Genomic DNA, 17,131 nt, shown 5'->3' on the forward strand with positions numbered 1-17,131 from the left:
GATGAAGGAAATGAGGTCAAGAAGTCTGGGGGTGGCTATTTGGTTTATTCCTAATGTTGAATATAGAGATCCTTTCAGTGTTGCCCTCATAAGTCCTACTCAAGGGAGGCTGACCAAGTACAGAGTCCCTTTTACAACTTCTCCCCAGGTCTTCTCAGCCCTTCTGTGACCCTAAACCCCATGTAGATGCCCATAAATTCTTGCATTTACCTTGTTAGTTCCCCTCTCCCCTGGGCCCTGGACTTACAGATCCAACTTTCTACTTTACTTCTCTTCTTGGAAATTGCACAGGCCTTTTAAAGTCAACATACCTAAATAGCATTTGATCTTTTTTGTCGCCACTGAAACTAGTTCTTCCTCGGGTCTCTCCTGCCACCAAGGAGCAGCGCTCAGCTGTTCGAGCCCAAAACTGGAAAGTGTCTTTGACTTTTCTTCCTTCTCCCCTACCCCCCACCTCCAGTGCCATCAGCAGCTCCTGTCAGCTGTGCCTCCAAAATATGTCTCCCCGCATCCCTGCAGTCACCGCTTGGGGCTGGCCAGCCGCTGCCCGCTGGGAACTGTGTGGACCTGCTCCCACTCTTGAGCCCCACACTTGGGGTGATTTGTCATTAACACACATCAAGCATGTCCCTTGATTGAAAAGCATGAGTAACCTCCCGTGTCACTTAGGATACAAATCACATTCCTTACCCCAGCCTAAGAGGCCCCACTGCCCTTCTTCTACCAAATTTCTCACCATTCTTTCTCTCATTTTGACCCCACTGGCCTTTTCTCAAGAGCTGACCTCACCCAGAATTTTTACTTTGAGACTTCATATACACTTCACATGTTTCTCTGCCTGGGACACCCCCTCTCTCCTTTCTCCTGTACAAGGGATTTTCATATGCCTAGGCTCAGGTTATGTGTTACTTCCTCAGTGACACTTTGCCCAACCACCCAGTCTCTCACTGCCCTGAGCCCTTTAGTCTCCATCACAGCATCCTGTTTCTTTCATTGCATTTATCACAATATGTTCATTATATATTCCTTCATTTGCTTCCTCCTCAAAGACTGTGATGGACGATAAAATCATTCCTGTTTTATTCCTCTCTGTGTACGAAGTAATGAGTAAAAAGGAAAAAAAGTGGTAAATTTTGGAAGCAACTTAAAAGCATGCTTATTTCCAACTTTTTTTTTTTTTTTTTTACTTATTTCCAGTTATTGATCTAGATCTTCGGAGGATTAAGTTTTCAGAGTGTATTATTATATTCCATCACTAGGGGGCAGTTATACCTCTCTGATCAAATTCACCTAGTTTATTATCTCAGACCTTGGGTTTTTCCCGCTGTATCATTTATTTCCTGCATGTCCCTCTTGAGGGAAATTATTCAAATTGGGAGATCCTGATAATGTTCACATAAATCTGTATGTATTCTGATTATGTTTATTGACTCCTTATTATACTGTATTACTGGCTATGCTAGATCAAACTTGACTCTAGAAAATTAGATTTTATACTTATATATGGTTTCATATTTTTAATATATAATAGAGTTATTCTCTGGACTTTTGAGGGAAAGGGATTAGGTCGAGGTGGGCAGTCTTCCTTGTTATCCTCATATCTCTACAAAATAATATACACATGTGCACACATGAATGCAAAATGATCTTTTTCCTGTTGGCAAACACTCAAATTATGTGAAGGGAAAGGAGCAATAGTCTGTAGATACCTTTCTCTGGGAATTAATATTATGGCAAGAATTTCTGAGCATTTGCATAAGAACTTAATATTAGTTTTGTTAAAAAAAAAAAACAACTCAATCCGGGGGTGCCGGGGTGACTCATTCGGTTGTGTCCAACTCTTGATTTCAGCTCAGGTCATGATCTCAGGATCGTGGGATTGAGCCTGGGCCTAGAGCCTGCTTAAGATTCTCTCTCCCTCTCCTTCACCCCCTTAAAAAACAAAAACCAAACTCAGAAATTTTATTTATTACCAACCTTGAGATTAGCCAATAACCATACTTTCTTATTCTTAAGATAATTTTTAAATTGTGTGAATTTGAAATTTTGCAGATGAACAGTATTAAGGGTCTTAGCAAAATCAGAAGTACTGTGAAAACTGAAAGTTTGTCACAAATCCCATAGTTTCCAGGTGATAGGCTGTGTGAACTGTAAATTTTACATTTGTTATTGTAGCTAAAGTGATGCCATCCTTAGTCACTATCATGTAGACTGCTGTTCATAGAAATCTGAATGTCGGTATGATTTTGTTGCCTATAGTGCTGATATTTTAAATTGTTATAATTTAATATTTTTAAAGCCTATAACAGTTTCAGCCAAGCATTCATTAAGTGCTAATGCTGAAAAATGCATCTGAAAATCAGTTATTTTGGAATAGAAGATGTGACGAAAAGCTATGAAGAAAGCCAAAAACCTGTCATGATACGTGTTACTGTTAATTTAAGAGAACTCTTAATCATTAGCCAGAGTGCCGACAAAATAAAAGCAGCACTAAAGTGTGCATACCTTTAAGTTCATGAAAATTGCTGTATAACCAGGCAAGGATGACAGATAAAATGCTGGCACCAGGGGCTAATACCAATGTGGCTGTAATGTGTCCTTAAGTCCAATTGTCATCTATGCTAAGTATTTTTGATTATTTGAAAGGTGGAGATAGTAATGTAAAAAGTTTAATTTGAAATGTTCACCTAAGTGTATTTTATTATTATTGTTATTTTTAAAGATTTTATTTTAGAGCTTTTGTTTGGGAAAGTCTTTGTCTCTCTTTCATTTCTGAAAGACAACTTTGTCAGTATTTTTGGTTGGAGTTTTTCCTGTCAGCACGTCATATATGTCATCCCGGTATTTCTGGCCTATAAGGTTTCTGCTGAGAAATCCACTGATAGCCTTATGGGGATTCCCTTGTAAATTACAAGCTTTTCTCTTGCTGCTTTTAAGATTCCTTTTGTCTTTGGTTTTTGGCAGTTTTATTATAATCTGTCTTGAAGAAGATCTCTTCAAGTTGAGTTTGTTTGGGGACTTTTGAGCTTCATGAATTTGCATGTCCAAATCTCTACCAGATTTTGGAAATTCTTAGCCATTCTTCAAATAAGCTTTTTGCTGTCTTCTCTCTCTCTTCTCCATCTGGGACTCTAGGAATTCATGGATTGTTTCGATGGTCAAAACACCAGTAGATCACATAGGCTTTCTTACTCTTTTCCATTCTTTTTTTCTTTTTTCCTTCTGACTGGAAAATTTCAAAGGTCCTGTCTTCCGATTCACGGATTCTTCCTTCTGCCTGGTCCATTGTGTTGTGAATGGTCTCTATTGCATTTTCCATTTCATTCATTGTGCTCTTCAGCTCCAAAATTTCTGTTTGGTTCTCTTTCATGATTTCTAGCTCTTTGTTAAACTTACCATGTTGTTCATGCATCGTTTTCCTGATTTCATTGAATTGTCTTTCTGGGTTTTTTCATAGCTCATTTAATTTCCTTGAAACTATTCTGTTTGGAATTCTTTATCAGGTAAATAGCAGATGTTCTTGTCTTTGGGGTCAGTTACTAGAAGATTATTGTGTTCTCTTGGTGGTGTCATGTTTCCTTGATTTTTCACGGTCCTCAAAGTCTCGTTTTGCTGTCTTCACATCTGCAGGTAGTCACCTCCTCTAGTCTTCACTGACCAACTTTGGGAGGGAAATTTTTGTCAGCCCTGCTAGGGATTCTGAGGCTTTCTTGGGCCTTCAGTGAATTTACCTGCATGCTTGCTCCCTCTTGTGGCACATTCTTAAGTTTATGTGCCTTCTCGCGGATTCTGCAGCGCCAGGTTGTGTGCTGACAACTTCCCTTTTACTTTTCCAAGGGCAATCTCCCCCAGGCCCGCAGATTCAGGCTGGCTTTGTGTGCATGCTTACTAGTCATATGCATAAATTCACTCTTGGTACCCTTGGGAGTGTGCACCGGGAGTTGGCCACAGGGTCAGAGGGAGCAGTAAGTAGGAATGAGTTGTGGGTGCACGAGACCACTTAGATGAATCTCACAGGCATTATGCTGAGTGAAAGAAGCCAGTCTAAGAAGGCTACATACTGTATATTTATACAACATTCTGAAAAGACTAAACTATAGGTTGGAGACCAGATCAGTGGTTACCAGGGTTTAGGGATGGGGGAGGGTGTGACCCCAAAGGAGCAGCCCAAGGGAATTTTTTGGGGGTGATGACATTGTTCTGTATTGTGATTGTGGTGGTGGTTATACAAACTAAAGATGTGTTAAAATTCATACAACTATATCCCAAAAGGGCAAAAGTCAGGTGCTTACTATTTGGGGGACTACCTTTAACTGTAAGACCAGGAACCTATTAAATTGGAAGGAATTGCCATTAAGAAATAATTTTTTATGAGATGAAAAAAGAACCAAAAAAAAAGGAGTAACCTTTTTTCTAAAATAGCCTCTTGTTCTTCTCACAGTTTTAGGCTTTTTAAAAAAATGTATTTTTTCCTCCTAAGTACTTTTTTCAGACATGTCTTCACTATTTTCTATAAGTTCCTGTGGTTTTTTTTTTTTTTTAAGTAGTACATATAGGATAAATCTCAAAAAAAAATACTGCTCAGATTGTTTTATTATATTGGGGGTTTCGTAGGATTGTTTCTTCTAATAAGTGATTTATGAGGTCTTGTGAATCTTTGCTGCAGAATTTTTTTCAAAAGCGACACTTAGAGCAAGCACAATATGACTGTATGTTTGGTACAGTGTTAGCCATCTTATACTGGCTGAATTGATTTCATTCTGAGTCTCAGGGTCTCTATTATATTTGATTTCTTCCTAATCCAAAGAATAAGAAAACACACCTGTTGACAGCTTATGGCAGACAAAGTTTGGAAGAAACCATAAAATAAGGGGTGATCATGAATGTAGTGCATTGATTTAAAGAGTAAACACAAGACTAGAATTATAATAGGAACTTAGCTTGTAGGAACCAAAAGTTTAATCTTCTGTATATGCTCAACATTTGTCAAATCCTTATTAGAATCCTCTTCAGGTCTGAGTTTGGCAACTTAAGCAAGATGTGGAAACAGTTGGCAAATTTCCTGAGAGGGCAATGAAAATTATATTAGAGAATGAAAATAAAACCTTTAAGAGAAGGTTAAAAGAATTCAAGTTTCCTAGGGAAGAGAGTTGAAAGCATATGAAGAGCTGGAACATGGTTGGTAACTCTTCATTTCATCTGACCAGGTGGTGCAAAAAGGAATGTCCTAAATTGTTCCAGAGGGATTTATTGGGCATATGAACTTTTCTCTCCATTCCAAGCTGATTGAGACCATATTGTCTGCACTCTCCTCTTCCCTGGGCTTTTCTCACATTGCACCTCTCTGGCTCTCTTTCTACCATTTGGAACATTCTTACTTTGACTCCCTTTCTGGGAGGGGGTCTCTCCTTGGCTCTCTCTACTTCCTTCCATCTTTTTACCCTCCCCCTGGTGAAATCTTACGGTTTTTGCTTCTGTCTTATTCATCTCATGTCCATCCTTTACACACAGCCACCAGTGAGATCTCTCCAAAATAAGACATGCCGCGTCATTTTCCTGCTCAGAATCCTTTAGCAGCTTCCCATAACCTGTAGCAGAGGTTCACAACCACCACCTCTCCAGGGGCTGGATCTGGGAGAGGACAGGTGGAGGGACAGGTGTCCATAACCCCCTAGCCACTCTCATCTCTGTGGCAACCCACCATGAAAGATGTTTGGTTACCTGAGCATGTCAGCTACCTACCTAGTGTGTCGGGAGACAAGGTGGAGAAGAATAATGGGCTTATGGAGCAAGTTCAAGCTCCTTAGGAGAACATGGGAGACCTTCCATGCTCGGTCCACCACTTCTGCAGCCTCCACACACCTCATCCTGCCCGGAACTGTGATTTCTGTTTTCTTGAATCTTCTGTCACACACAGCCTTCCATTGTCAGGATTCAGTTTTTTTCAATAACATAACTCTGAAGGGAAGTATAAGCTTTTTAAATTAAGAAAGTTGCTTAAAATAACTTGTAAGGATTGTTTGACTTACATTTTAAAGACAAAAGGAGGCTGGATTTCCTGATTTTTGTCCTACAGTATCTCTAGAGGGATTTGCCATTTTAGTTTTGAGTTTGTCTCGACTGGGTATCGTTGAGATGAAAATAGGAATCAAGATAAGTATGTGTTTATTGAATATTACTGAACAAGCCATTAAGAATTGTAGTTCTTGGCTGCCTGGGTGGCTCAGTTGGTTAAGCGACTGCCTTTGGCTCAGGCTCAGGTCATGATCCTGGAGTCCCAGGATTGAGTCCCGGGATCAAGTCCCGCATCGGGCTCCCTGCTCAGCAGTGAGTCTGCTTCTCCCTCTGACCCTTCCCCGTCTCATGTGCTCTCTCTTTCTCTCTCTCTCAAATAAATAAATAAGATCTTAAAAAAAAAAATTGTAGTTCTTCTCTGTGGGGTCACAACGTATTGGAGCCACAAGTCCTTAGAAATCATCTACCTCAGTCATTATACAGATGAGAAAAAAAGGAGGCCCTTAAGAGAATTGTCTGGGATACAGGAGACAGTGTGGTGGGTCTTCAGGGTTACACTGTAGCAATTTTCCTTTCAGTGCAGGAATTTTTGAACTTGAGATATATATATGAAGCCCCCCTCTCTTTTAAGTAAAATATATCCATTTACCTTTTTGTGTGAAATGTTTCAAATTTACACAAAAATAGAAAAGTCAGCTACTTATTCAAATAACCAATTGGTGTGTGTATATATTTGTGTGTGTGTGTGTATATGTGTATATATATTTTTTCACTTGAGAGAGAGAGAGCATGTGGAGAAGAGGGGCAGAGGGAAAGAGAAACTCAAGCAGACTCCATGCAGAGCACGGAGCCTGATGCGGGGCTTGATCCCACAACCCTGATATCATTACCTGAGCTGAAACCGAGAGCTGGATGCCCAACTGACTAAGCCACTGAGGCGCCCCTATGTATATGTTTATTAGATTATGTATATTTAATATTTAAGGTGACTTCGATTATGGAGTGGCAGGAACTAGTTACCTTCAACATTGGGAAACTTAATTGAAGCTGTGACTCATCTCTAACTAGCAGTATGACCTTTAGTCTATTTAACTTCTTGGGTTTAATTTCTGTTGTATTTAAAAAGAAGGTTGAATTACTTTAAGATTCCTTACAACTTCCAACTAATAGTATTAACACATAACAATACTAATAAATGATTAATAACAACAATAATACACTTGTATTGGGCTTACTACCTGTATATCATGGTTGCAAGTACCTATGTTAAGTAAACACTCATATGTAATTCTTGCAACTACCATGTGAGGCTGGTATAGTTACTAGGGAGGGAACTGAGGTGTGGAGGGTAAAGTAGGTCGAGGTGATGCTGGAATTGAAGCCTGGGAGTCTGGCTCCAGAGCCCATCTGTAACTCCTGTACTTCACCATATGGTCTCTCTCTACTTAATCCTGTTACTGCTTTGAATTAGATTTGGTAAAAATGGGAAGTCTCTCATTTCTTTCTTGATTTTTTTTTTTAAGATAATAAAGTGAATGACACAACAACTCTTGTTAAAATGATTAATTCATTCGGAGGAAAATTAAGCAGGTTACTCGTTATTGATAACAGTTATATGTTTTATGTATTGTTGATTGACCAAAAGAGAATCTACATCAAACTGAAGTTACTCCTAGGACTCTAGGAGTGTTTAAATAACTTAAAAATTATTTAAAAAACAAGCCAGAATAACTTTTTTCAGGTGGAATTTAACCAGAACATGATTCTGTGTAATTCTGTTTTGTCAGATCCTTCTTTGGACTCCCATTTCTGAAAGACAAGCTTAACCAGACTGGGGGATGGGATTTAGAGCTGTTTTTATGTAAGACAAACTTGAAGTAGCTAGGTATGCTCAGCCTGGAGAGGGACATTTGTCTCAAATATATGAAAAGCTATTGTTTAGAAGAAAGATTCACTAAATAAACTGTTAATAAAATTCTCACAGTAACAGAGTAGAAAAGTGGTTGCCAGGAGGTGGGGAAATAGGGAGAGGTTGGTAAAAGGATACAGACTTGCAGCTGTAAATGAATAAGGTCCGAGGATTTAATTGTAACATGGTGACTATAACTGATAACAACTGATAACTGACATTTGCTAAGAGAGTAGAGCTGAAATGTTCTCACCAAAAAACCACAAAAAATGTAGATCTATGAGGTGATGGGTGTATTAATGAATTAGGTGGGGGGGATCCTTTCACGTTGGGTACACATAGCAAATCACGATGCACAGTGCGGTGGGTGGGGGGAAGAAGAAGGCCTGGACTCTCTGGGCTAGACTTGGATCAGTAGCTAGAAGTTACAGTGTGACAGGCTTCGCTGGGCAGAAGCCCAGGGCGGAACTGGCTGGCTGACACTGTAGCTTTGTCAGGAGGTTTTCAAGCAGAGGCTAGGTAACCCCTGGGACAGAGATGTGGAGCAGATCCAGTCATGGTTTGGTTGGACTCGACTTCTCAATTCCCCTTTCACAGTGCCTGGCATATAATAGGCACTCAGAAAATAACTGTCAAATTAAAAACTTAAAAAACAGGACAGGAGAAATAGTCTTATCTCATTGTTTTAAAACCAATATAATTCTTAAATGACTTACTTGATTCTATCTGGATTATGAGGAGAGATCGAGAGGGAGAAATATTTAATTTGATTTAGACATAGGTTTGGTTGCTTTCTAATTCCTCTCATACACCACAAGGCTTCATCAGTTGTGTTCAGCTCTCCAGAATAAAGGTAAATAACTTATGCTATTATATAAATTATTATTATGTAAGTTTAAAAGTGCATATATTGTTATATGCGTGCATGTCTGAGTTTATTAACTTGTAAGCTCTTTGGTACTAGGATTGTGTATTTTTGTGTTTCCCTTCACAGCACTTAGCTCAGAACCTTTTTGAAACCATATATGAAAGCGATTTCAAATTGTGTGTGTGCTCAGGGCAGGAGGGGTGGGGGGGTTTTCCCAAAATCTCATTATTATTCAGAAGTAAAGTCTTATCATTTCTGTATGCTAATGCTGATTCTAAAATTTAGAAATAATTAGTTCAAACTAGATTTGAATTGTGTTTAATGTAGGGGGAGTGTGTTCAATGTGTGTTGCTTTCGTAGGTGCATGTGAGGGAACCTTGGCCTGCTCCACCTGTCACCTCATCTTTGAAGAGCACATATTTGAGAAGTTAGAAGCAGTCACTGATGAGGAGAATGACATGCTCGATCTGGCGTATGGACTAACAGATAGGTAAGACTTTAGGACCACTTCAGCTATACTAATAATTTGGGAAGATAAAGTTTTGAGTAGTTCGTATCTGAGACCAAACCCACGCATGGAAGAGTGATCTCCTGGCACAGATAGTAACAGTCACAAACTTTGAATATCAAATATGGGACTTTTTTTTTCTTCTCACTCTGCAATTTTCACCTTTATGAAACTTTCTGCTAAAGTAAAAAAAAAAAAATCCATTGAAGGTATAGAAGGTGTAAGTTCTAGATCCTAATCTTTAGTCTATTTTTATTCTAGGGATTAATATTTATCACAATTTAATGAGTTGGGATTCAATTTAATGCTTTTTATGGTGTTCTTGAAGGAGAGATTTGATAATTGGATGAAATTATCCTGGGAAGTTTTAGCTACTTGAAGGAATTTTTAAAGAAACTTCATATATAATAGTAACTATATTAAAATGAATAGTTCTGTTTCTAAGTGTACCTTAATAGTAATTTAATCAGAGCTTATTCTTGATACTAATAATAGGTAGAATACTCTTAAAAGTAGTAAGATTTATAGTAACAAGTGATATTGAGTGATACTTTATTTTTTAAAAATTACCTGTCTTGGTTGGAGTTAGAGGGGGTAGCTAGTTGAGTTACTATTTCAAGGGGGCAAGATCATGAGGACTTAATTAAGGTTGGCTTTGGCGTTTGACCATAATTTGGTGACCCTCATGAAAAATAGTTGTTTAAGAAATTAAAAATAATAGTAATAACAATAGCTTGATATTATATATATTATATAATCATAGTTTTGTTAAATCCTTAACATCAATCATCTTATTTAATTCTCACAAAAATGTTTAGGTCATTAGTATTTATTTAGAGGTAAAGAATCATTTTATTCCCTTTTGTGGTTCATTTCCCCATTGGTGGCAGTGAGACTGATACCCCTGCAGGAGAACCTGGGAAAACAGGGTCTCTTTAGGCTGCAGAGCAAAGTGGACTGTAGCTGCCACGTCCCCATGCCCCCGTCCCATCTTCCGGTGCCACATTCTCTGTCGACACCTGTTTTTGGTAGCAGTAGCACACAGAATGCACCCAATGACTGTTATGGGGAAAGAGAACAGTGCTTCTCGCAGGGAGCACTTATAAAACACGGAGCATTTATAAAACACTGGGGCACATCTGGAATGAAAATAATTTTGCTCAAAGCCAGTAACCACATCTAAATGATTTCTGGGGTACCATATACTTCCAAAACAAAGATACAAGGAAATTGTGTCTTTTGGTTCCTACAGGTATTTTAAAGTTAAGTGCTATGTAAATGTCTTCAATTTTTAAGATAAAACACCTTTGTTTAATGTTTATTATAGAGTATTCTTCACCTTGGTTACTAATGGACTGGTGATACACGGGCTCACACGGCACTTATTATAGTGGTTACTGGTCACTTTTTTCCTGTATCTCCAGGGCCTGATTCACCATAGGGCATCACCAACTAGTTGTGAAATTAATGGTTGATAGAAGGAGAAATTCAGGAATTTACCTGTGAATCAGTATTTGATGATAGTCATTGCCTGGTGCTACCAATTTCCAGGGGTACTGTACATAGAGGCCTCGGTTTCTGTAATTGTCAGATGAGGATAACAATAGTACCTGCCTCATTGGGTTGTCGTGGGAAGCTCTTAGAACAGTGTCTGGTGGAGAAAGCATTCGTTAAATAGTTTTTAGCATTGTAATGATAAAAATATCAATTTATGTGCTGGATACTTACTGTCATGCCTAGGTACTTGACAGTGATTATTTCTACCCTTCAGGGTTAGGCAGTATCATCACCATTTTGTAGGTAGAAAAATAAGGTTTAATTATGAGATTTGCTTAAGGCCACACAGCTAGAGAATGACAGAGCCTTGATGTGAATCAGTTATATTGGGCCCCAAAGTCGTTGATCTTGTACTTCGCTGAATTGAAAACCAACCCTTAGGAGTAAAGTACTCCCCCCCCCCCCCCCCCCCGTGTATTTCCACTGTCGGGTATAGATGGCAAAGGGGACTGGAGAACATACCGTCCAGGTTTGCACAGTGTCAGAATTTTTTGGAACTCCGGGAGAAATCAAGGCCGCCTTGTGGTCTGTCTCCTGGTCTGCAGGTATAGACACTTTCTCCCTGGGGTGGACGTCGAGCAAGGAGGTGGAGGGGGGAGGGGAGAACAGAGCCGCAGGGCACAACCGCCTTGTCTCCCTGGAGCCGCTGTCCCTGGGTTCCCGTAACACGTTTCCTGTTCTCCGTCTGCGCTTGCTGTAAGCGGCCCCTTCACCAGCAGCTGCGTCTCCATCTCTGTCTCGCTTACTCCATTAAAAGTGCCGTACTGGCATTATCTTGTCTTGATGGGACACCAGGAACAGCCAGCAGTCTCCCTAGAACTTGCCACAGTCCTCATGAATTGTCTAAATTGGCTTGCCACATTCTCTGTCCTGCAACAGAGCTAAAGGCATAATTGAGTACTGTCAGGGCTATTTGTAACGAGCAAATAGGAATTACTGGTAGAAGGGGTTTTTTTTCCTGTCAGAAGTCAGTATTTCCTATGGTCATACGTACTCCCTTGCTCAAAAACTTCCCAGTGGTCCCTCGTTATCACTCTTTCGTTGGTGTTCAAAGCTGTGTGTGGTCTCATGGCCATTCTAGCTCATCACCCTCCCTGCATAGTAGCCAAGCCAAGCGCAAGACCCCTGTTGCCTCGGATATGCCCTGAATCCCTGTTACCTTTGCCTCACATGCCTTCCTCCTTTATCTTTTATTAAATACTACATCCTCCCCCTTTGTTAAAGCCCATTCTAAGTACCATCTCCCCTGGCCAGAAGTGCGTGCGTGCTGCTTTCTTCTCAGACCTTCTGGCTTTCTCTCTCTGTGGCATTGGTCACGATCTCACATGTTAATTATCTGTGAATGTGTCTCATCTCTTCTATTTGAAAGTTCCCTCCTTCATACTGATATTGGTAGGTCATTCCCACAGCAGTCCTATGAGGAACCTGCTTATTCTTCATCTTTAGGATTAGGTTAGGAAAGCTGCCTGTGAATGTGCCATGTGCAGTGCTGGATTCTGGCCCACTGGCTGGTCGGCTGCACCCCGCTGCCTCCTCCTTACCGCATCCCAGGCACCCCCCACCCAGCGATGGAAGTGAGGTGCTGTTCTTTGCACACCCACTAACATTCAGTGCTGTGCCTTTAGATGCTCAGTAAATGCTGGATGGATTCATTAATGAAACCAAGACCTGCATGCCGTATCCCATCAAAGTGTAGACAATTTGACTGTAACACTAATATATTTGTTTTTATGTGCCTCAAAGAGAAAAGCACTGCTGATTGAAATACTGGTACAAAGTTATCACTAGACATTTTGTGCATATTAAAAGAGCTATTTATACTTATCTAGACATAGCTTTGTACATCACTGTTAAAAAAGTAAAATATAAATAAAATTGGTAGTAATTCTGAAGAAAAAAATGGTATTACAGTTCCTTCAATGACACATATTTGCTTTACTAATACCAGATTTATGTCCTGCTATGTATGTTTCTGTATTTGTAACTTTCATCGTCTTTTTGGACTTATTTTGAGTGATAATTAAATTCCCACGTGGAGTATGAACACCCTTCCAACAACTCAGTTGAAAAGACACCTGTCAAACACTGAGTTCACAGCTCTGACGGGACTGCCGCCTCCCAGTGCAGCTGTGAAGCCATTGATTTTAAGACGCATCTTAATTTCAGAGATGGTAAAAATGTGGCAAAAAATATGCATCTGATAATTGATGACTTAAGTCTATGTATTTATTTCAAATTTCTTGTTTCAACAGTTTTACAAAGGGTAGCTTTCTTTTCTCGTCCATATGGTTTCAAAGCCCGGGGGACTGATGAATCATTCTCCTGGTGTTGCTCAAACCTCTGTTCTCTTCTCCACTGTCGGGCCTTCTGCTGATTTCATTGCTCATCAGCCCTTTCACTGAAACACAGTAGTTGTAGGAGATGCTAGAGACTGAAGACGAAAATGCTTCGGCACACCGTGCTTTGTGTTCTGTTTCACATTGACATTTCCATGTAGCCTCTAGTTTTGAAAGGGTTGGGTATATGTGTTTTGATGTAATGGAAATTTAAAAGGTAAGTAAATCCTTCACTGCTTTGGGTAAGAAAATGTCCTGTTAACTGCATCGCCTTATGAATGATACATACTTGATGCTAAATCATACTTCTCCCTTTTTTATTCAGATCTCGGTTGGGCTGCCAAATCTATTTGACAAAGTCTATGGACAATATGACAGTTCGAGTACCTGATGCTGTGGCCGATGCCAGACAAGCCGTGGATGTGGGCAAGAACTCCTAAGCAAGAATAAATTGGAATATTTTCACAAAATTTTACCTATTTTTATAATTATTATTTCTTAATGTAATTACGTGAGAACATTGGTGAAGGGGTTTATTATGATTAGCCTTACCACTTTAATTGACCTTCCATAACTACTGCATTTTGTAGTTCTCAAAGTATGCAGTCTTTATTTTGGTTAACTTATAAAAAGCAAATCAAATATTAGAAAATACTTAGTATTATAGAACCTTACATATTTTACCTTATGTTTGTTTAGCAACTTTAGCAAGATATTTTCACCTAAATCTTATGCCTAATTATGTGTAAGTTAGGTTAAAAAAAGGTATTATTTTCCCTGTTAGATTGGGTGAAGGCAGAGATCTAAAATGGCTTATCTAGAGCCATAGAACAAATTAGAAAATATGTATTAGAACCCATATCTTCTTACTACAAGTTACATGGTCAGACTGAAACTAGAGAAATTAGGAATATAATGGACAAAACTAATCGCTCAGTAAACCGCTTAATTTCAAAGACTATGACTGCCTTCTAAATAAATATTTCAGAATTTTGATTCAGTGAAAAGTGTCTGGACTTCCCCATAGCTGGGGGCTGGTTTCCAAGAGCCAGCACCCGCGAGGGAGCTGAGGGGCCAGGCAGAAGCAGTGACTTAGTTCTGGAAGTCACACACTATCACTTCTGCCTCTTCTTTTCATGAACAGTGAGGCACGGAGTCTGGCCCATCATTTGAAGAGAGGGTGTCAGAGAACTTGCAGACATGGTTTAAAGTCACCACAGTAATCCTTACTTTGAGGTTAGCTTTCTGGCGCATTACTGCCTGAGAAGACTGGTCTTCTAACAGTGTTCTAAACGTTTCAAGAAGGGCTGGATTTCGCTCTTACGTTGCATTTTGAAAGATTCTGTATTATGATGGTTCATTGGTTTTATTCTATAACTCCCAACAGTTTTCTTCCTGACAGTTGGTTAAAATCCGAGAGAATAATGGTGGGTTCCTTTTCAATGCTGTATAATTTTAGTTAACATTTCTCTGCATTTTGCCATCAAGAAAGGCAGCTTCCTTTGGCATAACAGTATATATAATTGTTGGTTACCTGCTAACACTTAATATTGTATTTGGTTTTCACAAATAAAACCAACCTGTAGTTACATAAGTAATTCAGAACTGCTGAATTAGTTTTTCAAGTGAACGATTCTAAGAATTTTGAAAACCTCTTACCTAACTTTCACTGTGAAATAGTCTAATTTTTGTCTTAAAGGACAGTTTTCTTATTTTCTTTATAACTTTAAATATGGTCATCCATGTGGTTTCTATCGTAGTCATTTAGCATTTATCAGAACAATTACATTTTGCTTAAAAAATCGTTTTCTAAGGGGGAACTTAGATTCATTGTATGTTTTCCCATCTTTTTCTTCTTTTTTACAACTATTTTAATTGGTGTCCTGCTCTTGAACTCCCTGAAATGCTGTGGTCAACCACACTTTGGATCAGAATTTGTTAGATGGACTTCTTATTTATAGGCTAACTTATCACTCTCTAAATTAAAAAATAGAAATAATGTGTTGTATGTACATTTCTAAAAATAGTACATGAAACTTTATTCTAAGTGTAAACTATTCAAAGGTATTCAAACATTATACACAAACTTTGTTTCCTATTAGAGAAATATTTAAGAATAGAAATATGGTCTTGGTTAAGCAACAACAGGATTCCTTTCATGTGTCAACACATCACATGATATCAAGTTGTTTTTATCAGATTTTCTTTTGTTTATAAGTTTCTAGAAACTTAAAAATTAGAAAACCAGCTGGCAGGAGGAAGACATGATCACTTGCAGACACAGAGTGGTTATTTCAGAACAGAAACGGGGTTAAAAGATCATTGAAATCTACCAGAGGCCGTTGAGGAGCGAAGTGGATGGGAAAGATCTCTGTCGTGAGAGGCGTTACTTCTGCAGAAACTGTTAGTAAGAAATCATCTAGTCAGTGACTTCATTCCTCTTTCCTTCTGACTCTCATCTGCCTATCTTATCCGGAATGTCTTATTTGTCTTTTAATTTTTAGACTTGGTTTGATGTTATAAAATTAAGCAGAGCCATTGTGCCTTTCTGCTTCCCTCGTCTCTGAGCCGTTGCTGAAACCATGACCCTGCAGCTTGATTCACCCAGTAGTCTCTCTCTCTCTCCCTCATCTGCCCAAGGCCTCTGCCTCGGACTGCCCTTTATAGCATTTCCTCCATAAGGTGTTGTATAGCTTTCTAAGGTGCAGCACTTATTACATGTGTCCCCTGATAGACTAAGTTTTTAAGAATAAGAACTGGGTCGTGTTCAGCTTTGTAACCGCAGTGTCTTATCGCGGTATTTATCCCACAATAGGTATATAATAAATACTTGAGTTGAGCAAAACCTGATCTTAAAAGAATATGCTTCCAGCATCTTGCTCTGTGGCGGTCTCCTGTTATGGATGAGACTGCATGAGCTCAATATAGGCCTATATACTGAGCCTGTCTCTTTACTCCAACTTAACAGAAATCAGTACATACCTGTTTTCCGGAGAGAGCAGATAATTTCCACTGTATTAAAAAGGATTGTTCAACTTGTCATCTTTTTAACACATACCTTGAATGAAATAGCTTTTGAATGAGCTAAAGTCAGGTTGCTCTGCTGGTCTTAGATCTTGTAGGTAGGTAGTTTTTGAAATACAAGTGCTGAGATCCTATAGGTGGTATATGATCTCTATCCCCTTGAGTCATGTGACACCGTCATGACCAAGCCTCCAAATGGGCGCTCCTCCATCTTGGGAGTGTCTGCCATCACGTGTTTTGGAAGGCCTCAGTGATTTCTCATCAGCCTTAGGCTTCCCATTGGTCCTAATGAGGATTCCTTAAGGCAGTGAAAAAGGGATAGGTAGGTAGTTCTCAGACTATTTTCCCAAACCAAGCAAACCAAAGACTGAGAAAACTGAGAAAGACACTCTTCTTAATGGTTTTATTTTAATGTCCTATCTTTAATAGAGTCTTACTTTGTTTCTTAACTCCAAAGACTGAGTACACCTCAGAGAGATAGCAAGGTAAGGTCTCCTTTGCAGTGAGGGAAAAGCATGGGGTTTATTGTTTGAAGGCCTGGATACTGTTTAAAAAATTATCTAAAACTTGGAAATAAAGCAAAAAGACTACAGCAGGTCACTTTAAAGTGATACTTAGAGGACTGTCTACCTGGGCACCGAGGATCACCTGATCTTCTAAGATGGGGCATTAGCGAACTATGTCCTATAGGTCAGATCAAGCCCCACACCTGTTTTATGTCACTAAGCCTTCTTGGAATGCAACCATGCTCATCTCTTACTTATTTTCTTTTTGGTAGAAAAGGCAACAGAGTTACGGTGTCTTGCCTTGTAGGGCATCATCCTACAGCGGCCTGAGCAGTTCCCTTCCGCACTCTTTTCCACCACGTGTGCATATGCGTGCCTGCGTGTAGTAGTTTCTCACGTCCTCTTTGA

At 39.3% G+C, this 17,131-nt stretch overlaps 1 protein-coding gene across 1 annotated transcript in view; it reads left to right on the forward strand.

The window, feature by feature from the left end:
- The window catches only part of FDX1 (ferredoxin 1), a 29,974-nt gene extending 14,782 nt beyond the window's left edge, over window positions 1-15,192 (forward strand). Inside the window, exons 3-4 of the mRNA XM_027581605.2 lie at window positions 9,153-9,282; window positions 13,519-15,192. Of these exons, the coding sequence (XP_027437406.1) occupies window positions 9,153-9,282; window positions 13,519-13,633 (245 nt within the window). The 3' untranslated portion in view covers window positions 13,634-15,192. The remainder of the gene's footprint in view (window positions 1-9,152; window positions 9,283-13,518) is intronic.
- The last annotated feature ends 1,939 nt before the right edge of the window (window positions 15,193-17,131 follow it).

Source organism: Zalophus californianus, chromosome 11 (assembly GCF_009762305.2).
Source record: "Zalophus californianus isolate mZalCal1 chromosome 11, mZalCal1.pri.v2, whole genome shotgun sequence".
Taxonomy (NCBI): Eukaryota; Metazoa; Chordata; class Mammalia; order Carnivora; family Otariidae; genus Zalophus; species Zalophus californianus.